Source organism: Colletotrichum fioriniae (assembly GCF_027942845.1).
Source record: "Colletotrichum fioriniae strain IMI 355084 chromosome Unknown scaffold_4, whole genome shotgun sequence".
NCBI lineage: Eukaryota > Fungi > Ascomycota > Sordariomycetes > Glomerellales > Glomerellaceae > Colletotrichum > Colletotrichum fioriniae.
Genome location: NW_027076840.1, coordinates 3,382,898 through 3,406,321, shown reverse-complemented (window position 1 = coordinate 3,406,321; position 23,424 = coordinate 3,382,898). Strand labels below are relative to the sequence as shown.

Genomic DNA, 23,424 nt, shown 5'->3' with positions numbered 1-23,424 from the left:
TGGAAATCTCATGAATCATACAGAGAGAGCCATGTACTCATACAAACTAGAAAACCCGTGTCCAAAAATAAGTCCCCTTACGCAACGACTCAGAGCTTGCTCTTATCGTCCACCAGCTCCGCCGCGGCGCCGCCAATGGCCAGCTTGCCCGTCTCCTTGACCTTTGTCTGGAAGATGACCTTGCCACCATCCTTCCACATCTCCGTCACGAGCGTCTGCCCGGGGATGACGGTACCGGCGAAGCGCACCTTGATGTTCTTGACGGGGCCGAAGCGCTCGTATACGGCCTTGCCGGCGACGCCGAAGAAGCAGAGGCCGTGGAGGATGGGGGCCTTGAAGCCGCCCATCTTGGCAAAGGCAGGGTCGACGTGGAGGGGGCTGTCAAAGGTCAGTCAACATTCTTAAAAGGGTCTAAGTAACTTCAACTTACTTGTAATCACCGCTCAGACGATACAGCGCCGCCTGCTCCTCGGTCGTCTTCTCCTCGACCACGACGTCGGGGTGGCGTGAAGGAGGCTTGTTCGCCGCCGTGCTGGCGCCCCGGTCCGCGGGCTTCTTCTGGCCGCCGAATCCGCCGCAGCCTCGGAGGAACACCGTCATCTCGTTGTAGAAGACGGGCTCCTTGGTCTCGGCGTGGACGGTGGTGATGCCGCTCTTGACAATGGCGGCGTTGCCCTTGTCGACGACCTCGAGGAGCTTGCCGGTGGACACGAGCTTGGCGGCGGTGGGGATGGGGTACTTCTTGATCTCGAGGTATTGCTCGCCGTGCAGGAGCATCATGGGGGAGAAGTTGGGGACGATGTCGTCAAAGTTGTACGGCATTTCCGTGTTGAAGGGCGGGATGACGCCAAACGTCGGCACGACCTGGAAGTCGTCGGCGCCCTCAAAGACGTACTTGAGCTGGTCGCGCTTGGCACCGATGCCCAAGTTGTAGAGCATCACGTCGCGCTCCTCGTACTGGAACTCGGTTCCCTTGCCCTCGGCGTTCTGCGCGGCCTTGATGGCGTCAAGGTACTTGGTGTCACCTCCGGAGCTTGCCTCTGACTGTAAAGACACATGATCAATATTGTTCTTATTTTTGATACTATTGCTACTTTACAGGATTGCGCTACTGAAGAAGTCTTCATACCTTGGACTTGTTGCTCTTGTTCTCCATGTTTGCCATGATGCTCTGAAGGCCATCTTGAGTCTTCTCGGGGTGGTCGGCGCGACCGTCCTCGAAGTTTCTGATAGCGTCCCAGTGCTTGAGAACCTCCTCGGGAGTCAAGGGGACGTCGACGGGGAAGCCGTGGCCGCCGGTTCTCTGCCAGCGGGTCTGGCCGACCCAACCGCTGCCAACCTCGTACAGGCCGCCGGTAGGGTTCTTGGGGACCTTGTCGCTGGAGAGGGCGAGGACAACGGGCGCAATGTAGTCGGGCTTGAAGGCCTGAACCATTTCCTCGGGCATGATGGTTCTTGTCATCGCAGTGCCGGCGTTGGGGGCAATGGTGTTGACGTATATGTTGTACTTGTAGCCCTCGAGCGCGAGCGCACGGGAGAAGCCAAGGATACCGCATTTCTGTTCGGCTGTTAGCGATCATGTCTCGAGGTTTTCAGCACGGTGAAACTCACTGCCGCGGCGTAGTTGGCCTGGCCAAAGTTGCCGTAGATGCCAGAGGTGGAGGTGGTGTTGATGACGCGTCCGTACTTCTGCTTGAGGAAATACGGCCAGGCGGCCTTGGTGACCTTGTAGGTACCGCGAAGGTGAACGTTCAGGACGGGGTCCCAGAGGCTGTCGTCCATGTTGTTGAAGGCCTTATCGCGGAGGATGCCGGCGTTGTTGACGATGATGTCGATGCGTCCGAAAGCGTCAATCGCAGCCTTGACGACGGCATCTCCGTCTTCTGCTGATGCCTTGACGCCAACAGCCTTGCCGCCCAGCTTCTTGATTTCGTTGACAACATCGTCAGGGTTGGCCAAGTCGTTGACAACGACCGTGGCGCCGTGCTTGGCGAATGCCAAACTGTAGGCACGACCGATACTAAAGACTGTTGTTAGCTGCGAACGAGAACATGCGATGCTTTATAAGCTTACCCGGCACCACCACCAGTGACGAGAGCCACACGGCCGGTGAAGTCAACCTTTTCGCCCTGCTCGTTGGGGCCCATCTTCATGGAGTCCTCCAAGAGCGTCAAGAAATCATTAGGACCGGAGGGGTACTGAGGCTTGGAGAAGTCGATGGCCTGATCCCACTTCTTGATAACGGCGCTGGGTGTGTAGCTGTCGTCGGCCTTGAGGAGTTGACCGCTGGACCGCTCCCAACGCAGCTTGGCAATGTGACCACCGCCAACCTCGAAGATGGAGCCGTTCTCGTCCTTGTTGTCCTTATGTACGAGGACGGAGACGAGGGGAACGACCCATTCGGGCTTCAAGATCTCCAGCACATCGGGCGGCATCACAGTCTGGGTCATTCTGCTGGCGGCTGTTTGTACCAGTTAGCGCTCATGATTTCCTCTGCCCATGGCTCCGCTCGTCCACCACACGTTGCACGTACCGATTGGTGCAATGACATTGCACAGGATGTTGTACTTGGCGCCCTCCTTTGCCAGAGTCTCGGTGAAGCCGACCATGGCCAACTTGGCAGCTGCATGAACCGAATTAGCATCTCGAGGCGGTTTGCATCAATTGGGCACCGGGTGCGACACGTACCAGAGTAATTGCACTGGCCGAAGCTGCCAAAGAGACCGGCAGCCGAGGCCGTGTTGATGACACGGCCATACTTTTGTTTCCTGAAATGGGGCCATGCCGCGCGAGCGCACTTGTACGATCCCTTGACGTGCACCTTCATAATCAGGTCCCAGTCCTCGTCCTTCATGTTCTTGAAGCTGATATCGCGCAGGATGCCAGCATTGTTGATCAGCACGTCGATACGGCCAAAGTTCTGGATCGCCGTCTCGATGATCTTGTCACCGTTCTCGACCGAATCGTAGTTGGCCACGGCCTTGCCGCCGGCAGCCTTGATCTCGTTGACGACAACGTCGGCCGCCTAAATAGTCAGACGTCAGCGGTGCGCTCACTCGGATACTTTTTTGAATCAGATGCCATACCTTGGTTGAGTTGCCCTCGCCCTTGAAGGAGCCTCCGAGGTCGTTGACAACGACGCTGGCGCCGCGGGAGCCGAAGAAGGTGGCATAGGCCTTGCCGAGGCCACCGCCAGCGCCTGTGACGACGACGACCTGGCCGTCGAAGCGTAGCTGACCAGCCATTGTGTGTATGTGATGGGTTGAAGAGAGAGAGAGAATACAGTCGCTAAGTGGGAGTATAGATGGCACAGAGAAATCCAGACAAGGTAGGAGGGTAAGGAATAGGATATGGTTAAGAGGTCGCAACGATGATCAATCCAATGAATCTTTTGTCCGTGTGAAAGGACGGACGTGGTGGTTTTCTAACTTCTGCGCTTCCGGCAACTGTCTTCTGTGCAGCGTGACGGCAGCCGCTCAGAGAGCCGAGGCAGCTTGCTGTGTCCGAAGCCGACGAAATACGCTAGTCCCAACACGGCTAAGGCCAAACTTCACATGCTCCGTCTGCCGTGGGCTACAAAGTCTCCAATGGACTCGAGCGTGTCGAGGTACCCACGTACCCCATCGTGCACATGAGGTCATGTGGGGAAGAAAGCCAACCCCGCCACCCCATGTCACATGCCCCTGCTCAACCCCGAGTCTGACCACTCACAGCGCTGTATTCGCCCAGTCTCCGGTCGGCAGCGGGTACGTACTTCCCCAGCGTCTCCCCAGTGTCTGGCGCCGTGGAACACTGGGGAACGGCCACCAAGGTCCAAGGTCCAAAGGCTTGAGAGAGAGCGGGATGCCGTGCCCACTCGATGCCGACGGACCTGTGCTGACTTGATGGTCCCAGGGAACATAGACGGCGCCGAAAGAGATGGATACCAGCCCCTTCTTCTCACTGGTCACCCCAGCTGCCGACCAAAGTCTGTCCTGGGAGGTCCAGAGTCCCCTGTGAATCTTGCAACTTAAATTCAATGGTTCCCTACGAGGAAATTTAGCCTTGGTAAGATCTCGGGTATGCTCGCTTGCCGCATGTGTTGAGATGCCGTGGGGTTCTGCCGATTCTTTCTAGGCTCCTACCTAAGGTACCTTAGTTGATTATTGATACATTAAAGATGAGCTCTTTCTTCTAAAGACCTTGCAGTGACAGCTCCCAGCTCACCTGAACCATGTAAAACATTGTAAACTGCCGGGGCCGACACACATACTCTTCACCATGGTGCACCCGCGGTAATCAACACGAAGCGAAAAATGAGTGCGTACACGAGCCCGGGGAAACTACACCATTGCTTCGGCGTCAACCCGCCGCGAGGATGCATGCCGCCCCGCATCCCGCAGAACCCCGCCGGGCACCTCTCGGCATCGGCGTCCAACCGGCCATGAAGTCCCTCACCTGTCTCGCCGGATCACCTCCGCATCCACAGGCATCACCCGATCACCGGTAACTTCCAATCCCTACCACCGCCGCCATGGCCGCCGCCGCACCGCCCATCATCGACGACAAAAGCCCCCTCTGCATCCCCTTCATCACCTCCCTCCTAAAAACCCGTACAACCCCACAGGATGATAAAGCAGCAGCAACAAAACGCCCCTTCATCATCGGCCTCAACGGCGTCCAGGGCGTCGGCAAAACAACCCTCGTCCGCGCCCTAGCCGACTCCCTCACCAAACTAGGCCACTCCACCCTCGTCTTCAGTATCGACGACCTCTACCTCACGCACGAGGACCAACTCGCCTTGGCGCGCTCTCACTCGGACAACCTCCTCGTCCAGCAGCGCGGCGAGCCAGGAACGCACGACACCCAGCTCGCGCGTGCATTCTTCGACAGCATCACCAAGGGTCAGCCCACCAGAGTCCCCTCTTACGACAAGGCAGCCTTCTCCGGCCAGGGCGACCGCGTCCCCGAGAGCCAGTGGACACAGGTCAACGGCCCCGGCCAGCCAAAGGTCCAGGTCGTCATCTTTGAGGGCTGGTGCGTCGGCTTCCGCGCCCTGCCAGAGGCCGAGGTGGAAGTCAAGTGGAAGGCGCCCAGCAGGACGCTCCAGAAGCACAAGCTCGAGCACCTGCTGCTGGTGAATGACAGACTCAAAGAGTACGACGTCATGACTGATCTCCTCGACGTCTTTATCCACATTGATGCCGAGGACACCCAGTACGTCTACGACTGGCGCCTGCAGCAAGAGGCTGCGCTCCGTCGCGAAAGGGGTGCGGGCATGACTGATGAGCAGGTCGTCAAGTTCGTCGACGGCTACTACCCAGCCTATGAGCTATTTTCGGATAACGTCAGGAGGGGCATCCTGCCAAACAATCCGGGCCATCAGATGAGACTGGTCGTCCGTAAAGACAGATCGGTCAAGGAATCATTTGTTTTGTAAGAACGGTCTATCAATGACATAGAGACTACCTGTGCCAACGCCGGGAATATGATACAAACAAACCACCCCAATACGCCAGTCATGATAGCCATTAATCATTAGCCATAAAGTGTCATCAAAATTCGCTACACATCCGAACGCCCTTTTGCCTGCACCCGATATCCCGTCACCTCGATAAAAGCATACACGGCGCCTTGTGATGACACTCTGCAGGGTGTGTTCAAACCTCCTTGTCTGCCAACATGTCTTCGCCCTTGTGGCGGATCTTGCTCAGCTTCTTCGTAATGTTCTCCGTCCGGACGCGAACTGCCTCCTCCCTGTTGGCAATCTCCGTCTCGAAGCGCTCAACCATGTCTCGCTTCTCCTTGCGGGCCTCCTTCAACTTCTTTGCAACAATTCCAAACTGGTCCAGGAACCAGTCACCGGAACGTTCCCAGTCGCCAACACTCATCTGACTAAAGAATGTTTTCTGGTCTGGTTCGCGCTGGTCCTTGAAATGTTCGAGCTTGGCCGAAAGACTGTCACCATTCAGAGGCGTAGCCGTTGGAAGGGATGTCTTGGCAGGATCTTCGTCAAAGGGTTGCTCGCGTAGTTGGGAGTATGTCATCCTCTGGAGCTCTTCATCTCCGTAGTCGCACTTATCACGACGTCGCTTCCGTGATTTGTCTCGCTGGCCGCGGGCCGCAATCGGAAGTGGGCCTTCGAGGGGGGGCACCTCCGTTGGCATACTCTTCTTACGACTAGCCCGGGGAGTGCCGTGGTCGTCCTCCGTAACAGGATAGTCACTAGCCAGGCTGCCGTCGACGTCTTCTTCCTCTGGAAAGAGTTCGGCTCGCCGGGACTCCGGAGGCCTATCTCTTCTGATAACACGCCTCAAACTTTGCTGAGGCTGTGGAACTCTACGGGTTGGAGCGTCGGAGAAGACTTCCTCATCATCCTCAAAGGCGGGGGGTCCGTACGGTCGCTTCACGGCTGTGGGGTGAATGGCAATCCTTGTCTGGCGCTGCGGAGAGTGGTTGTTGTAGAGAGGTTCGCTCGAGTATGCATCCTGCTCAAGCTGCTGCTCTCGCGAGTGAACCATGCCGCCGTGTGTAATGGGCAAAGCATGTTGGTTCTTTGGCATCACTCTCATGGAGCCGTCCTTTCCAATGATGAAGCTCGGCATCCCGTTGTTTCCCATTTGCTGATGGGTATCCTCAAACTTGGGCATCGCAGGCACTTCGGCAGCGGCTTGCAGCGCGTGCGGCAGCGCACCAAGGCGGTCGTCGATGCCGGCGTCGTATCGCTCAGTGCGTTGGGTGGTAGGCGAGCCAAACTGACTATCTATGTGAGACTCGGGCCAGAAACCAGGCCCATCGCTGCTCTGCGAGTTGGATCGCTTTCGTTGCGGTGGAGGCGGGGAGCTATCGGGCAGAGGCAGACGAGAATGCGTGGGCGGTGCGGATTGAGGTTGGGCAGGGCCAAGCTCAGGCTGGCGGAGGTGGGACGCCAAGGGTATGGCAGACGCGAGAGGCTTGGGGGCAGGTAGCCTCGCAGACTCGGTGATGGTTTGTCGAGTAGGGAAGCCAGCTGCCTCTGGGCGCAATTGGTTCAACGGGTTGTTGCTTCCGTTTGGCAGGCCCGAGTCCATGGATGCATTCCTGGCATACTGGGCCATTCGGTTTGTGCCACTGCTCGGAGGCATGTTTGCGACGAGGAATGGTGCCTTTGATCTTTGGCAATCCGTCTAATCGCTTTGCTTTCGTATCAAAGCTTCGTAAGAGGGCGATCGGACACAAGGAGTTGGAAGAAGAGTTAAATAAGAAGTCGCAGTGTGCCGCCGTGATTGGGGTAAGGTGTCGGGGAACGAAGGCAGCTGCCTCCAGCTAGGTAAAGGCTGCAGGCTGTACTTTCGCCTCCGTATCGCGACTGGGCGCTGGGCCAGTGCTCATTCGACTGCTTAAAAGCAAACGGGAAGTGCGAGGTGGAAACAAAGGTGGTTCGGAGAGAGAGGTCGGGAAGCAATCATAACGAGACATCTCTCGCTCTTACTCTTTTTTTGGCCGTCGTCGCGTCGAGCAGGTCCAGGTCGCGGTGCTTGCGTCGTTGGGTCATTAAGCTGTGTTGCTGTGTCCAATGGCGTCTAGTGCATGCGAAGCCCGGGCCACCTGCAGGGTTCTCTTCCCTACCTTACCGGGATGTGTCTCGAAGAGCGCCGACTGACACAATGGTTCTCCCCCCTCTGTATGACTTCATCTACTAGATTGTAGTCCTGACAGTCTAGAGGAAAACATTTCATTGAAGCTTGCCGGTGGATTTTAAGCGGGTAAGTTATCAGCTAGGTTTAGACACAAAGTACCGGTCGTGAGATTATGATTAGAAATGAGCCCATCCTGAACCCAACAACTCGTGATTTCATGGTCCTTGTGCTCGTTCAAGCAAAGGAGCACAAAAGCATCACCATGTGTTACAGGGACATCTTGACCAGCCAACAACTGCATTTGAAACTTTTGAATTTCTAACCAGGCAATGCGCCCCTATCAGTCGGTCTGTGAAAGGCCATCGCTCTTTGCCGCCCCAAACATATTTAGCCATGTATGCTCACAAATCTCGGTCTATCATCTTTGTCTCTACTTTGCAGAGAACGAGGTCCGTCCCCAACAACTGCACCGCATTCGTGACCCGACTCCTCCCGTTCCCTCGATCATTGCCTCTAACTAGGCTTCGAAATGCCCCTTCGCCTGTCTTCCCTCCACCTGCCTCGGCAGCAGGACACGAATGGGTGATCCTGGAGCCTAGGTCTCATTCATCCTAATACTATCCGCATCCAGTCAGGCCAAGTGGAAGCTCTCCATCTCCATCCTCTCCATTTCCTATCTCCCATGCTCATAATCCCTAAGCCCCTTCGATGGGCAATTTATCTCCACAACTCAACCCACTAACGCTGCTTGTAACAGCACTCGAGGCAGTCGTGACCTTTATAGAACCCTCCTCCATCAATATCCCATCCTTAACCAGTGAAGTGGAAGCGAGCTGCCTCCAGCTGACCGAGACCCTCTCTTGGAGCCACGTAGCGCCGACGATATGTGTTGGTGAAGTCTTGCAACAGCGCCCTCACCTGTCTGATGGCGGTGGGGTCGTTGCCGCTGAGACGCTCTCTGATCTTGGCCATGAGTCGGTTGGCCTCGGCGGGTGTGATGGTGCCCGGAGGCAGAAGCTGAATAGTGTTTTCAACCCAAGTCGTCGTCTGGGCGGGGAAAAGCTCGAACATGGCCAGCAAGACACCACTACCGTCAGCGAAGCAATCCCGAGGGAACGTAATCATCATTCCGGCCATAACCTGCTTGACCAGCTTCTCACCGTGCGTGGCAAGAAGCTTGCTCACTACCTCACGGATCTGAGCAGCCACATCCGGCGGCAGGACATCAGACGTCGCAGGGTTGTCACCTCCGTAGGTGAGAAGGTCGCGGAGAAAGTGAAGCGTCGCCGAGAGCGGATCGCGCTGCTCCAAAGTCAGGGCGTAAATGGCAGCCTCAAAGATGGGCCCCAAGAGCTCCGAGGGAACGATTCTGCCGGGATAGTAGAGGAGCGCGTCAATCAAGAGTCTGAAGAAGTCCTCGATGACGTCGGGCAGCTCGCTCGGCTGTAGCTCGCTCATGACGCGCAGGAACGTTGTGGTCTGCGCCTCGAAGAAGGCATAGATGCTCTGAGTAATCTCTTGGTTGACGTGCTCCCGATCTTCAGAGAACTCGCGCAGAATCGCAGCCGTGACCCAGAGGAACGCGCCTTGCCTCGACGCAGCGAAGCCGCCGGCCAGCTTGTTCGCCATCTCCGGAAGCAGGGGTGTCATGGCAGTGCGGTAGGAGATGATCATGTTTCGCCAGCAGCGGCAGATCCTCTCACAAATCGGAACGAAGCCCATGAAGTTGTCCAAGATTGTTGCCAGCACGGGGAAGACCTCCTGCCAGTACTTGACTGCCGGGTTCTCCTCGCCAGGTCCGACATAGGGCACCACGATCTGAATGAAGATGGTGATGAGCTGGAGGTGGTCTAAAGGCTTAGTTAGTCATATGTCCCCAATAATGTACTCATGAAACCTACCTGCGAGCGCCAGCTTGCCCTTGTCGTCGGTTGCAAGATTGGCCTTGTTCATCAGTCGCTGCACCAACGGGTCGCAATACAGCTTGAGCAGCTTGTAGATCTCTGTGGGCGGCTGCACAGCAACAACGCTGGCAACACCCTCCGTGATCTCTTCCTGGCTCTGATCGGGCAGCTTGTCGAGAATTTGGTCGTAAAACTCTTGCATCTGGATCACCTGGCCACTCAGAAGCTGCTTGCAATCAGTGCAGAAGTACTTGATGGCCATGGCCGCCGCTCTGACAACTTCCTTTGAATCCGTTTGGAAAGACGTCACAATGTAGTTGAACTGCGGCTCCAGGTACTCGGGGTGGGCCGAAGTCCACTCAGTGTAGCGACCCAGTACCATGATTGTGGCGAAGCGCAGCTTCTCGTGGCTGGGAATCTGGACGAGAAGAGGCATGAGCTGAGGCAAGACAATACTCTCTTCCTTGTCAACCATCTGTCCCATGGCACGCATGGCGAAAAGAGGTGCTTCCAGCTCTTGCCAGTGAGGGACCGAGGTCGCCGTTGCCTGGCTGGCGTAGCTGGGCATCCAGACCTTGATAGCCTCGAGCACCTTTGTGAGGCAGTCCGTCACTCCCATGACCTCGCAAGAGTCCTTGAGAGTGTCGCCCATCTGGTGTCTGAACTCGCGGAACTTTTCCTCGGCCTCGCGGTCGCCGTCGAAAAGATCCGTCTCGCTGGCTGACTCGGACTGCGGGTATCGCAGGTGTGTGAGCAAGATATCGACCAGCTTTGAGTAGATGTCCACAAGCTCCAGTCTGGCCTGAATGTAGCGCTCCAGGACGATGTACTGCTTCAGCTCGTACCAGAACTGGAATGTGTGCTCAATGACATCGCGGTCCTTGTCTCTGGCGGCGCATTCGAGAACAGCGTCCACAAGGGGCCTGAAATGGCCGGGCTCACGGGCAATCGCAACAACCCAGGCCTCCGCGGCCAAGGCAAAAATCTTGGTCAGAGACTTGTAAACCTCGGTGTCCTCCTCTTCGACAACCACGGCAATTCTTTGACGCAGAGCAATAACGCGGGGAAGCAAAATCTGGATCGTCTCCAAGTTGTCATCCACATCCCGCGTTTCTCGAAAGACTGTGCACAAGCATTCCGCTGCCTCCTGGGAAGCCGAATCGTTGCCCACACCGTTGAAGATGACGTCGAGGAGGGGGGAGTTGACAATGGTGCTGACGGGGACCTCGCGCAGCCACGACGTGATGCATTCCATCAGCTGAGGGTTTTGAGCGGCGGATGCTACACTCAATAGTCAGCCTCGACCGCAAAAAAGGGGGTTAAGAGGGATGCATATTACCAGAAGATTGTGAGTAGTTGATGAGCAACTGCACGACCTGATCCGTATTGTCACCCAGCAACTCCTTGGTCCGCTCGGAAAGCTCTTCTTCCTATCATTGCCAATTAGACTCTGATCCTTGTTGAAATCGGCCCGGTAAAACCACGTCGCGGGAAGTGAGAGGCCGTTCGATGTTTCCGTGATCCACATACAGTTAAGGTGATTTTGCGGCCTTCGGTCACCTCCTCGGGCAGCACGCGCAGGAAGTCGAGGATGGCTGCGTGGCTCTCGACGCTGTCACCGAGAGACGAGACCACCGTGGGAAGGACGTCCTTCCATGCCGTCATCTGCACCGCTAGTGTTGCCAGACAGACGCAAAGCTGGACTCGTATCGGCTTGGGGCCGGCGGCGAAGCCTTTGAGGAGAAGAAGGATTTGATCCCGCAACGCAGGGAGTTCGGCTTCTGGGACTTGCGTCGAGAGGTCGTAGGTGATCTGGAAAAACGCCATAGTGAGCTCGCTGTCGCATCAAGTACCGCCGCACCTATCTACCTTTCCGCGTAACGTAATGGCCGCAAAGAGCTGGGCCTCGGGCTCTGCGCTGTCCTTGAGAATACCAAAGATGGTGCTCCACGCAGAGTTCTGCAGAAATTCGTTAGCAGGGGTGTTGGTCATTCGCTCCGTGTCCGGGTGTCCTGACAGATTTCTGGAACCGTTCCAAGTAGGCGTGCGCCTTCTTCTTATTCTCTTGCTCGCCACCACGCATCGTAACCATAGCCGATAGGACATCCTGGGGCGTAAAGGCCTCCGAAGCACCGTTCGTGGCCATGATTTCGGGCCGGCGAGTATCGCAGGTGTCACTTGTTGGGAAGATGGATGGCGCAGGCAACCAAGAGCGATTTCGGTAGAAGGTGGCAGTTTAGGAAGGTGGCGGCGGTTGTGGTGCTCTTTTGACGTCGCGCTAGGGGACCGCAAGGGCGGTAGGATATAAGGAAAGTCGAAAGTCTCGCGCAGCAGAGGGAGGAGGTGAGCTCTTTGCGGGCTGTAAGGAGCGTCGAGCTGCTGGGGTGGCAGATTGAAGGGCTATCAAAGCAGTGCGCCGACAATGGTCCAAAAGTGACAGATGGAGGGGGTGGTGGAGGGAGGTTCGCGAAAGGAAAATAAAACGTCAGTCAGGCTGGCGGGACAGCGGGCGGATCAGAGCACAAGGAACCTAAGGTAACCTAACTAGACCCGGCTAAGACAGTTTTACCGCATAGCACTCTCGTAGGGCACCTCAAAGACAAATGACAGGGTACCTTAACCTGGGGACTGTGGCTGCTGGAAAGATACTTTGGGCTTCTACTCAAAATGGCGTGGAGGGGTAAGTATCTTTAACGACGACGGGTATTTTCCAAGGTTGTCCACGGGCGAGCAGGGTGTTACAGGGGGAGGCCTGTCACTGAGAGCAGCCTGCACATGATTGAGCCCACAATTATATACTCTCAACCAGCTACCATTGGTCCTTCTGGTATCGAGGGGTCTGCCAGCAGGTGGAACATCGTTTCGCCCGCTCCGCCCAATTTCTCCCAGCGATTGACCGAACCTTGCGCATCGGACCTGGGCCAGGCAGAGTACCAAGCCAGCCTCTCTGCGATCTTGCTCAGCCTAGGACCAATTGCCCCACGACACTTCATCGACACGAGCCAAACGCGACCGACGAGCACCTAACGTCTGCCACCCGAGCCCGACCATCTTTCTATTTCAATTCCCGACTTACACACGCGCGAAAATGACTGGACGCGGAGGCGGTGGCGGTCGCAGAGTCCTGCTTCCTCCCATCAACTTCATCTTCAAGCTCCTCCAGTCAGTTCTGGTCCCGTACTCTCGACTTGTCTTGTATTGACTTCCTGACAGGCAACACACTACGGTGCAAATCTGGCTGTACGAGCAGCTGGCGATCCGGATTGAGGGCAAGATTAGGGTGCGCGCGTGATCTCTCCCACCTATACGGCTCGACGTCATGGCTAATACAAGGATCTGATAGGGTTTCGACGAGTTCATGAACCTCGTCATTGACGACGCGGTCGAAGTGAAGCAGGTGACCAAGACGAACCCCGAAGAAAAGAGGAGGCCGCTGGGTATGTCGCTCCGACGCCAGAGATGTCATGCGCGGGTTTGCTAACTTGCACGCAGGACAAATATTGTTGAAGGGCGACAACGTGTCGCTGATCCAAAGTTTATCGAGCTAGAGAACGGCTCGAGTTGAGAGGATGACGCCACGACGGCGAAGCACGCTCTGGGGCGATTGCACAAAAAGTTGATACCACGGATCTGTCACCCCGAAAGGCTAGGCGGCATGAAGAGAAAAAAAAGCTATGTGTTGTGGGATCTATCTGCCGGCCTCTTGACCTCCCCGTTCCCCAAAACGAGACCATGGAGTGGTTGGTCATGCTGAGCCACGGGAATAGGTCCGTCGGAGGGTCGAGAGATGAACTGCTCCGCGAGAGCCAGGCCGTAGAGCAATACAGGACGCTTGGGAGACGACAGCTCTCCGTCATATTTTGCCGTGTACCTGCGGATAAAAAGATCATAAAAGCCCTTTCCGTGTCCAAGGCGCCGTAGTGAGCCCGAGATGTCATCGACATCGAATGCGACCCCGGGGAGTAGCATCAGGTCCAAGAAGGAGGATTCAGGTGACTCGGCACCAGGCTCGCCCAGGACCCGGTCTCTCTGGTGCACCGTCTCAGGGTCAATGCTGGGGATGCCCCATTTGTCGGGTTGCAGTGATTCGTAGTCGTGGATGTCGCGCAGACGGACCATGTCCATGACCCTGGGCGGCGTCTCCCCTGGCGGGAAAGGCGTCTTGTGTAAGTACGGAACATAGACGTGCTTCCCTGCTGACAGAGCGTGGCGCACGATTTGGTCTGTTTGGATTTCGCCAAAAGGCATAGAGAGGAAGACGCTGACCCTCTGTGCTTCCACGTACGGTCTAAAGGTCTTGAGCGTCTCAAAAACTGTTCGGCCTAGGATGACAGGTTAAGACGGCATGAGGACGCAGCTTTGGATGCAATGTCTTACTCTGGATATTGATGGATTCGTGGGCGATGAGACCGAGCCTGTCCTTCATGACTGAACGCAGCTGGTTCTTTGCAGCTACTAGAGAAGCCATGATTGGCTTTGAGGAGACTACAAATCTTGATAGCCAGCAAGTGATGTGTGGTCGGCGTATCAAATTTCACAGCTCGGTGTAAGTGAGGCTTTGCAGTACTACTTTGAAGATGCAGGGGAGCTCCAAGTGAGGTAAGGTACCTTTGGTAGGTAGCTGAACGACGACTTTAGTTCCGATCACCGGTGGACCTTAATCTGCTTATCCCTTTTATAGAGATAGAGATGGTCTCTAGAGCCGCTTATGCATCAAAGGGAACGGCTAAGCCACTTGGGCTATTGTGCGTATGCGCCTCACTGTGGCACAGCAACGTCAACCTCCGTGTATAGATGGACATCTAGACACTGTGGGCTTTTCGGCATCATCTTCAGCAAGCCGATGGGATACCGAGGTGTTGGTCGATGCTCTCTGTAAAGAATAATGCTGCCACCCATAAATTGGGACCCTTGGCCGTGCTGGTGCTCCCCAACAGGAGTACCTAAACCAATCGAGCCCGTAATCACCAAGCAACACGCAGTCAGTGGGATAGAAACCGACCGGTGGGTAGCCACTACTACTAAGTAAGTCATGATGGGAGAGGTATAAGTAATCCATCTCGAGTCGATTTGCTTTTAGTAACGAACCCGACAGCACAAAGACTCCTGCAACGGTGGCTGTGTTGATCATTGGACGGTTGAGGGAGCTGAAGGGGGCTTGCTTGGCTGCGACTTGTATTAAAGTTCTCACGTCCACCGCGTGCTCGATATCCTTGGGAATATTGTTGACGGTTATGCACGGCCGTGTGGTCTTGCATTGGATGGCAACGAAGGGGTGCGAAACACAACCGGCTGACCTCGGGGGCGCTGACGAACGGTCCAGTGGCCCAGTGGTCTAGTGGTCCAGTGGGATGAAATAGAGGCAAAGCGCCAACCAATTTGCCAAGAGCGGCGAGAACTCACCACCCTGCTTCGTGACTCTTGTGACGGCTTCATCGGGTTTGGTGTCGTGCTTGGTATTCGACGAGAATGCCTAGTTGGTACAGCCTGTATTCGTACAGGTGTATCTCGTGGTGCTGCTGCGCTGCTGCATGAGCAAAGGGGGGCTTAGCCGTGACCTGGAGAGATTCAATATAGGCGTCTGGTGTTTTTTCCCCGTTTGACTTTCCCCGGAAATGCAGCTGGGCATCTTGGGGCCGTCTTGGGATGGGATGGCCATGTAAGTCTGGGCTGGGCGCCTTGGTGGAATAGCCCCAAGATAGGGGGTGAAGGAACACGTCCTTGTTGCACGACGGTTCTCACTCGGGCGAGGTACGGATACGTGGGCTTTCGATCACGAGCCATGATGATACGGAGCGTCGGAGGGAATGCTGAAGACGGCAAGATTGAAACATTCAACGGAACAAGAGACAGACACGAGGCGAGTGCGGTCTACGGATACCTAGGCATGGCGAAGGCAACCCCAACTGGAGAGGCGGGGAAAAGAACAGACGATGGGGGGGGGTAGTCAAGTTGAGTGAGAGTTTACCTTAAGGCACCTAGGTAGGTACCTTAGGTAGGCACCTGTCCTGCGGCCGTTCGCCAATGCTGCTAGATGGGGCGAGTGGGTGACGGTCCTCTGTGGTGCAGCTGTCGTTGCGCCTCGAATCTTATCGTCTGTGAGGTCGGCCGAAGGACACGGGCAGTGGAGAGCATGACGCTGAACCCAACCCCAGAGGTACTTCCTTTATTTGCCTAGATACACAGGAAAGGCTAGGGGAGGTAAGGTACCGCGCCGTTCCAATTGAACCCAACGACGCATCTCACGCCAAGGTACTACCTCACCTTTTAGGGACGTCCAACGTGCAGTCGGTACCAATGGGAACCTGGAAGGCGTCTCTTCTTACTGGACGAGGGCGGCCGCGGATGCTGGAGCTTGAGCCATCTGCAGTGCAGGACTTCAGTGACTTCAACCCACGGGGAGGTGGATGTTCAGCGAGTAACGGTACGTACCTCCCTTTTTCGAGCATCATGGAGCATTGGAGATCCACTCGCCCTGCAGAGGCAACCTTGGGAACCTTGCATTGGCAGCCAAGATTTCCCCCAAGCTCCCCGTCCTCCACCAGTCTGAGTCTGTCTCTGCGGTCCGCCTCTGCCTCTCTGCCTCTTGTCTCTGCCACTCTCGCCGCTGCGTGCCGTGGTACATACGTCGTTCATCCGTCAGGTCCTTCCTTGCCATCTCCTCAAATTCAAATACCTTGGGTCGCCCTGCCCCTACACTTCCGACTTGCCTTCTCAACTATCTTCCCAACACTCCTCCAACCTAACCGTGTTTCCCACCCTCTACCCACCAAACTCATCTAGACGGGCAGAATCCTTCCACTGTCGCAAAGGTAAAAACCGCCTTCGCGACCCGTCGCTTCCGCGCTTCGATACCCGTTCCAGAGCTTCCCCGATCCTCACACAGACAAAGTAGCCGAACCGTTACTCCCCAACTTTGCCCACCATGGCTCAGGTTCCGCCTCCCAAGTCGAAGCTCGACATCCTGCCCAGGATGCAGGCAAAGGGGCCCTTCTCTGTTCCCTCTCCCGGCGCAGAGGCCAAGGACGGCGAGACTCTGCCCCGCCGACTTCCCCAGGCCGTTCCCGACCTCATCACCGTCCCCGGCAGCGGCAAGATCACAACCACCTTCGAGCTCGTCAAGCAGAGCGCCGAGAAGTACGGCAACGCCAGGTGCTTGGGCTCGCGCAAGCTGGTCAACACCCACCGAGAGACGAAGAAGGTGAAGAAGATGGTTGACGGCGAGGAGCGCGAGGTCGACAAGCAATGGACCTACTTTGAGCTGAGCCCCTACGAATACATCACCTTCCACGAGTACGAGCGCCTCACTCTCCAGCTCGGCTCCGGTCTGCGCAAGATTGGCTTGACCAAGGCCGATCGTCTGCACCTCTACGCTGCCACGAGCCAACACTGGCTGGCAATGTCTCACGGCGCTGCCTCCCAGTCCATGCCCGTGGTGACCGCCTACGACACCCTTGGCGAGGAGGGACTCAAGTACTCCATGGTGGCCACCTCCGCCAAGGCCATCTTCCTCGACCCTCACCTGCTGCCTACACTCGGCAACGTTCTCCAGGAGGCAAAGGACATTCGCTACGTCATCTGGAACAACCAGCATCAGATCCAGCAGACACACCTCGAGCAGCTCAAGTCGGCCCATCCCGAGATCCAGGTCATGAGCTTCGAGGAGTTGCGCAAGCTCGGTGAGGAGAACATGGTCGACCCGGTCCCTCCCGCCACCGAGGATCTGTGCTGCATCATGTACACCTCTGGCTCAACCGGAACCCCCAAGGGTGTTCCCCTCAAGCACAAGGCTGTTGTGGCCGCTGGTACGTCTTTCCCCGGACCTGTGAGCAGACCCCCACTAACGAAATAAAGTTGCCGGTGTGAGTGCCGTTGTGCAGCCCTTCATTGGCCCCGGCGACGGCCTCCTGACCTACCTCCCGCTCGCCCACATCCTCGAGTTTGTCTTTGAGAACGCCTGCATTTACTGGGGCACAACCATGGGCTACGGTAACCCCAAGACCCTGTCCGACAACTCTGTCCGCAACTGCGCCGGTGACATTCGGGAGTTCAAGCCCTCCGTCATGGTCGGCGTCCCCGCGGTGTGGGAGACTGTCAAGAAGGGCATCATCGCCAAGGTCAACGCCGGCAGCGCCCTCGTCAAGACCCTGTTCTGGAACGCCCTGTCTGCCAAGCAGCACATGATGAGCCTTGGTGTTCCCGGCACCGGCGTGCTTGATTCCGTGGTCTTCAAGAAGCTCAAGGAGGCCACCGGTGGCCGTCTCAAGCTTTGCATGAATGGAGGTGGTCCCATTGCAAAGGAAACCCAGCAGTTCATTTCAATGGCCATTGCCCCGATGATTATCGGCTATGGTCTCACAGAAACCACGGCCATGGGCTGCCTGACGAACCCCTTGGAGTTCAGCGTCAACAACATGGGCGCCATGCCCGCGTCCATTGAGATCAAGTTGGTGGACTTCGCCGAGGCCGGCTACTACGCCACCAACAAGCCCAACCCTCAGGGTGAGGTTTGGATTCGTGGACCCTCCGTTCTGGAGGAGTACTACCAGAACCCCAAGGAGACCAAGGAGGCCATCACCGAGGATGGCTGGTTCAAGACGGGCGACATTGGCGAGTTTGACAGCCAAGGTCATTTGAAGCTGATTGACCGCAAGAAGAACCTCGTAAAGACTCTCAACGGGGAGTACATTGCGCTCGAGAAGCTCGAGTCCATCTACCGCGCTGCAGCGGTGGTTGCCAACATTTGCATCTACGCCGATGCCAACAAGGCCAAGCCCATTGCCATCATTGTGCCTGCTGAGCCGGCTCTGATCAAGCTCGCCGAGAGCATTGGTGTCCAGGGCAGCAACCTCGAGGGGCTGGTGCACGACAAGAAGCTGCAGAGCGCCGTTCTCAAGGAGTTGCAGAATGCCGGTCGCTCAGGTGGCCTCTCTGGCATTGAAATTATCGAGGGCGTCGTCATGTCCGACGAGGAGTGGACACCACAAAATGTGAGCGTCTTTTTATTCTGTATTCCCAAGCAACTACTAATCATTCATAGGACCTGGTCACGGCCGCACAGAAACTTCAGCGCAAGAAGATTCTCGAAAAGTACAAGACCGAGGTGAACAAGGCCTACGGTTCGTCTTAAGCAGGGCACTTCGTTTCCGTCACGTTTGATCATGTGGTTTGATCTTGTAATTCTCCCCTAATTTTGCGGCAACGGATTGGGTTGGCTACGGGACGCTTGATATCCAGGAGTATAGTGTGTGTGCGCGCGCGTCCAGCTTTGTAACAACGATTACCTACCTTTATCCATCAGTATCTCGGCGGGTCTTATGGGTCAAGTCAAGGATGTGTTTTTTTTAATCTAGGCCAGTTTCATTCCAATCGGTTCGTCTACATCGTCCCTATTTGCTCAGGTGTAAAAAATTGTGCTCAGTCCTAGCCTCGAACGCGTGATTTGTTGCTTTGTGCGTTGACGTGGCGGAGAGTGGGTGGTGCCGATGCGTTGTCATCCACCTGAAGCCGGCCGGGCCGAGTCGGGGTCCCGGTCTCTGGGCCCGAGGATGCCGTGCCGACGGGAGTTTCGGGGGTTGTTTAATCGTCGCCATGACCCGACCGCAGGCTGTTCCCTTCCACTCCGTTGGCTGCAGATTCACTCACAGTCCATGACAAAAGGTAGGGGGACATATGAAGAAATCAGGTCGCAGTAAATCATTGGAATACCGTTCCTGCTAGCCCTGGATAATAAAAGTCGCACTTTGATCACTGCGCGCAGCTCGCCTTGCCCAAAAACACATATAATCATGAAAACAGACCCGAGGGCGTGTGGCGGTGGCATGAGAGTCCCCTTTATGACCCTCTCCTCCGCGCCACACTACACCAGGCCGTCGTAGAGAGACAGTGCCGATACAATGGTCTCGTCACGTTTGCTTCCCTCCTTGAACTCTTCCATGTCTAGGCTGCCGTTCTCGTCCTTGTCCATCATACGGAAGATTTTCCGTACGCGCTTCTCGGGGGTGTCTTCGTCTTCAGGGAGCTTAACCATGGAGCCGACCTGCGAGTCATCTTTGTCAGCATTTTGCGTCTCGTTTGGGAGAGGGTGCCGCAGATCGTGAACGCAACAAGAGCACCACGCGATCCCCTCGGTCCACCGTGAAAAAAAGACTCACCATCTTGTAGATTGCTTCGACGATCTTGAGCATCTCATCGTAGCTGATCTTTCCATCCCCATCAATGTCGTACAGCTGGAAAGCCCAGTCGAGTTTGTCCTCCATCTTGCCTCGGCTGGTAACACTGAGGGCGCAGATAAACTCCTTGAAGTCGATACTACCCGACTTGTCGCTGTCGAAGACGTTGAAGACATAATCTGCAAATGAACTTGGGTCACCGAAGGGGAAGAATTGCCTATATATCTTCTGGAACTCTTCTTTGGTGAGCATGCCCGAGGGGCAATCCTTGAGGAAGCCTGCCGCGGATTGTCAGTATTTAGGTTCAGTGCTGCAAAGATAAGTGTTGCGCGAAAACGCAAGACGATCAAGCATAAGACCGTGGCTGACATACCCTTGTACCATTGCTGCAACTCCTTCTTGTCGAAATGGGTGGACTTCTGCAGTTCAGCTAGCTGCTCCTGGGAGAGCTTGGACTGACTAGAGGAGAAATACTGTTAGTCTGCGAGTCTGACGATCGATCGCGGATGCTCCATGTTTCCGGAGAGGCGGATCGCCTCAACATGACGGCCCCTCGGCGGTCCATTTCTTACGCACGAGGGGACTGCAAGAAAGGGCACGTTTGGTGGGCGGGGCAGACTCACGATTTGCCCATGGCTAACTACGAGCCGCGACGACTACTTCAGATACGAGATCCCGGGGGGCAGGTTTGGCTCAGAATCGGCGGAAGAGCGTGATTGCGTGGTGGTGGGTGGCCTGCGTTTGTCGCGATGTGAGTCGTGGGACGGCGTCGGCGGCAAGAACACAGTGTCGTCGCTCGGAACGGGTGGGCCGATGCCGGCGCAGGCGAAAAGGCACTACTGGTCGCCGAGGAAAAGAAAAGGCGTTGAGTCGAACGGATCGTGGATTTTAGGCGACGGCGGAAGGGAACGGCGCGTGGTCGACAACTTCAAAGGAGGAACAAGGCTGGCGACAGATGCAGAGTTGCGCTCCAAGGGCGGGGGAGGGGAAAGAAATAAAGGGCCCAGGATGCTGTCGCCTGTCGGTGGTGGTGGTGGCCAGGCACTCTGGTGCAAGGTGCTTGCTTCTGACGCTGGCGGGGACAGGACCCGATGATTGCTCGGAAAGTTGGCGGCGGGGGGTGAGCGGCTCCCTGTACGAAAGTAAAGGCGATGGTCCCGAGCGTCCACAGAAGTACGAAGTGGCCAAGACGTAAATAAACGGGGAATCGCTCGGTGGACGGAGGACGGATTATTGACTATTGACCTAGTTGTCGGGCTGGACCGGCGGGATTATGGATACCTTTACGTGCGCTTTTTGGTTTGCCAGTTGTAAGGAAGCGAGGTTGCGAATCTTTGTTGAAATCATAAGGGGATAAGCCATGAGGAGGAAGATGCTTGGTACGATATAGAGTTGGATGAAGAATACGCGGGAGTTGTACAGAGAGGAAGGGGAAAGTCGTCGGTGGAAACTGCTGTAGCCGGGTGCGAATCTGCCCAGGGAGATAAGGTAAGCAAATGTTTGAAGCTATGAGCGGGCGCCACGCACACAGGTCCAGGCACACGTAGCAGGTGGCAGGCACGGCAGGTAAGGTAGGTAGCAGCAGCGGGAGGCGAAGGACTCGGAAGGAGACGCAGCAAAGATCAACGCGGCCCTCTGCAAAGCATCCAGGCATTGTGCCATGTGTGAAAACACAGCAGGCAATTAATTGGCAGCACCTAGGTCTAAAGGCAAGGAATGGCAGTGACGGACATTGCATCCGTCCAGTGGCATGGTGGTTACAACTTACAGGAGCTCTTTGTAGGTGCGCCATCCAGTAATGTCGCAGCCAATCCAATACTTTGGTAGAGAAATGACCGGGATGCCTGTAAGCGTAAGGCAAGTGCTTCATTAACACCCGCCACCTGCCACATCTGTAAGGTGACGAGGGACTAGGATAATTGACTTTGCGTCGTTGAGTCCCTCAACTATGCTACTCGTTCTCGACTTCAGTCCTCTCTGAACGAGCCCGTACCTTTGCCAGCTCCATTTGAGATGAAGTTATGCTATGATTGAAGACGTAGGCACTGGAAATGGCCTCGGCAAGTTGGAGCAAGTACCACCTTGAGCACGGTTCATTCAGGGTGTCAAACATGAAGAAACACCCGACACCAACGAGGAATGCGCCGCGAAGCGTTGAACACCTCATGCTGCGTGGCCATGTACCATGTACTCCCTACAAACAGCCCTCAGACGATGAGTGGTCGTCAACGTCGACCTTGAGAAGCAGGGGCTTGGCGCTTCGCCCACTAAGACGTCGGCTCATGAACTCAGCCCCCAAGCCAGAATCCCAATCGGCAGGATGTCACGATTGCCACAGGGCTCACCGTCTGTCTTTCCTCGGGTTATTCGTACATGGTGTGGATGTCGACTGGGATATGTGCCCGCATGACGTTACCAAGTGTCCATCCTTGGGATTAGAAGGCACCTTCCTACGTGCCTACCTCACGAGCTGGGCCTTTCTAACCGGCGCCTAAGTACGGGGTACGCAAAACACATCTCACCCTCCTCGCTTTCTCTAAGCCTCTGAGGGCTCCCTCACGGCCTTTGCCCACATCATGATCTCAGTCTCAACCACACACCACACACCTTCAAGACGGCCTCCAGGTACCCTCACTTCGAGACCCCTCAGCCACACTTTGTCCACTAGACTGCCACGCATCTTCAGACTTGAGCAAACTCTGCAGAGCCAGCCTCACCCTGGAATTACCACCGGGGCCCTCCTCGTCCGATCATTGAGGCTCGGCCACTCGACCACCGAGAAACTCCACCGACCGCCGGACCCAATACTTCGTCCACTTCGGAGCCCATCACGCAAAAGGAAGCTCCCTTGGCGCGCCCCGGTCGTCGCACGAAGAAAACCGCCACCAGTTCTTGTGGGCAGGAATGTAGAGCCAACGCATCATCAGGAACGCGATCCACGGCACCGGAGGCCACCACGCATGAACACCTTCCTCGAACGTCGTGTCTCGGTTTGTCAAAAGAAGTGGAATTGTTGTCGTCTTTTCCAAAAAAAAAAAAAAAAAAAAAAAAAAAAAAAAAAAATACGTCAGTCAAAGAGACCCATCAAAGAGGTGACCTCGTATACTCACCTTGAGCTTGGGATCGCCCATCTTGCCGAGCAACTTCTTCATGAGCTTCTCATACCATTCATCCCAGTTGCGGTCGTACTCATTCAGTTTAAGCAGCGAGTCAATCTCATCGCTGAGATGCTCTCGCAGAACGGGCATGAACGAGTCGATGATGCCCTTGAGCTTCTCTCCGCTGTACGCCTCATCGCCCTTTTGGATCCTGTCCAAGTAGCCCATGTATGCGTGCAAGCCGTCGTGGAAAGCTTCGTGCTGCGCTACGTTGGCCTGCATCAGCCCCGGCACGCCAGCCAACTGTTCAATCTCGGGGAAGACCTCCGTCTCTTCGGTTTCGTGGTGCTCCTCCACCATCTTGCTCCATTCCATCGCATAAGACACAAAGTCCTGGACGTCATTGGGCGACTTCTCCACGTTGATGCACTGCAGGTAGACAGTGTTGATGATCCGGAGGATGAGGTTGTGAATGATGGTCATTTCCTCAGCCATCCGGCTCACCCCTGCCGTCTTGACTCCTTTCTGTTCGCATATGATGAGTTTTCGTCGAGCCTCGGTGACTTCAATGGGACTCACTTTGCTTCCGGCACGGGTACTGCTAATGAGCTCAAACGGCCCATCGGCCCAAGGCTTTTTTCCAGACATAGTT

The 23,424-nt window shown here is 55.9% G+C and overlaps 9 protein-coding genes across 9 annotated transcripts; 3 read left to right on the top strand and 6 right to left on the bottom strand.

The window, feature by feature from the left end:
- Positions 1 to 89: 89 nt before the first annotated feature.
- FOX2 (bifunctional hydroxyacyl-CoA dehydrogenase/enoyl-CoA hydratase fox2) lies at positions 90 to 3,245 on the bottom strand (the record flags this gene model as incomplete). Its single annotated transcript, XM_053196531.1, has 8 exons — positions 90 to 378; positions 431 to 1,044; positions 1,130 to 1,558; positions 1,612 to 2,020; positions 2,074 to 2,461; positions 2,534 to 2,623; positions 2,689 to 3,025; positions 3,087 to 3,245. The coding sequence occupies 8 exons, from the start codon at positions 3,243 to 3,245 to the stop codon at positions 90 to 92; spliced, it is 2,715 nt and encodes a 904-aa protein (XP_053045932.1).
- A 1,268-nt stretch (positions 3,246 to 4,513) lies between these two features.
- Positions 4,514 to 5,419, top strand: N0V96_004743 (uncharacterized protein; the record flags this gene model as incomplete). Its single annotated transcript, XM_053196532.2, has 1 exon — positions 4,514 to 5,419. The coding sequence occupies one exon, from the start codon at positions 4,514 to 4,516 to the stop codon at positions 5,417 to 5,419; it is 906 nt and encodes a 301-aa protein (XP_053045933.1).
- A 220-nt stretch (positions 5,420 to 5,639) lies between these two features.
- On the bottom strand, positions 5,640 to 7,103 carry N0V96_004742 (uncharacterized protein; the record flags this gene model as incomplete). The annotated part of the gene is made up of 1 exon (XM_053196533.1): positions 5,640 to 7,103. The coding sequence occupies one exon, from the start codon at positions 7,101 to 7,103 to the stop codon at positions 5,640 to 5,642; it is 1,464 nt and encodes a 487-aa protein (XP_053045934.1).
- A 1,305-nt stretch (positions 7,104 to 8,408) lies between these two features.
- MTR10 (Nuclear import receptor) lies at positions 8,409 to 11,648 on the bottom strand (the record flags this gene model as incomplete). Its single annotated transcript, XM_053196534.2, has 6 exons — positions 8,409 to 9,448; positions 9,500 to 10,783; positions 10,842 to 10,932; positions 11,033 to 11,314; positions 11,372 to 11,461; positions 11,520 to 11,648. 6 exons carry the CDS (start codon positions 11,646 to 11,648, stop codon positions 8,409 to 8,411), a joined length of 2,916 nt encoding a protein of 971 aa, XP_053045935.2.
- Positions 11,649 to 12,590: 942 nt separating this feature from the next.
- SME1 (mRNA splicing protein sme1) lies at positions 12,591 to 13,050 on the top strand (the record flags this gene model as incomplete). The annotated part of the gene is made up of 4 exons (XM_053196535.1): positions 12,591 to 12,664; positions 12,716 to 12,782; positions 12,846 to 12,939; positions 12,995 to 13,050. The coding sequence occupies 4 exons, from the start codon at positions 12,591 to 12,593 to the stop codon at positions 13,048 to 13,050; spliced, it is 291 nt and encodes a 96-aa protein (XP_053045936.1).
- Positions 13,051 to 13,174: 124 nt separating this feature from the next.
- Positions 13,175 to 13,970, bottom strand: N0V96_004739 (uncharacterized protein; the record flags this gene model as incomplete). Its single annotated transcript, XM_053196536.1, has 2 exons — positions 13,175 to 13,824; positions 13,880 to 13,970. The coding sequence occupies 2 exons, from the start codon at positions 13,968 to 13,970 to the stop codon at positions 13,175 to 13,177; spliced, it is 741 nt and encodes a 246-aa protein (XP_053045937.1).
- Positions 13,971 to 16,427: 2,457 nt separating this feature from the next.
- On the top strand, positions 16,428 to 18,632 carry FAA4_1 (long-chain fatty acid-CoA ligase; the record flags this gene model as incomplete). Its single annotated transcript, XM_053196537.1, has 3 exons — positions 16,428 to 17,307; positions 17,357 to 18,492; positions 18,543 to 18,632. The coding sequence occupies 3 exons, from the start codon at positions 16,428 to 16,430 to the stop codon at positions 18,630 to 18,632; spliced, it is 2,106 nt and encodes a 701-aa protein (XP_053045938.1).
- A 729-nt stretch (positions 18,633 to 19,361) lies between these two features.
- Positions 19,362 to 19,926, bottom strand: ncs1 (Calcium-binding protein NCS-1; the record flags this gene model as incomplete). The annotated part of the gene is made up of 2 exons (XM_053196538.2): positions 19,362 to 19,541; positions 19,657 to 19,926. The coding sequence occupies 2 exons, from the start codon at positions 19,924 to 19,926 to the stop codon at positions 19,362 to 19,364; spliced, it is 450 nt and encodes a 149-aa protein (XP_053045939.2).
- Positions 19,927 to 22,745: 2,819 nt separating this feature from the next.
- Positions 22,746 to 23,420, bottom strand: N0V96_004736 (uncharacterized protein; the record flags this gene model as incomplete). Its single annotated transcript, XM_053196539.1, has 2 exons — positions 22,746 to 23,297; positions 23,352 to 23,420. 2 exons carry the CDS (start codon positions 23,418 to 23,420, stop codon positions 22,746 to 22,748), a joined length of 621 nt encoding a protein of 206 aa, XP_053045940.1.
- Between the last annotated feature and the right edge of the window lie 4 nt (positions 23,421 to 23,424).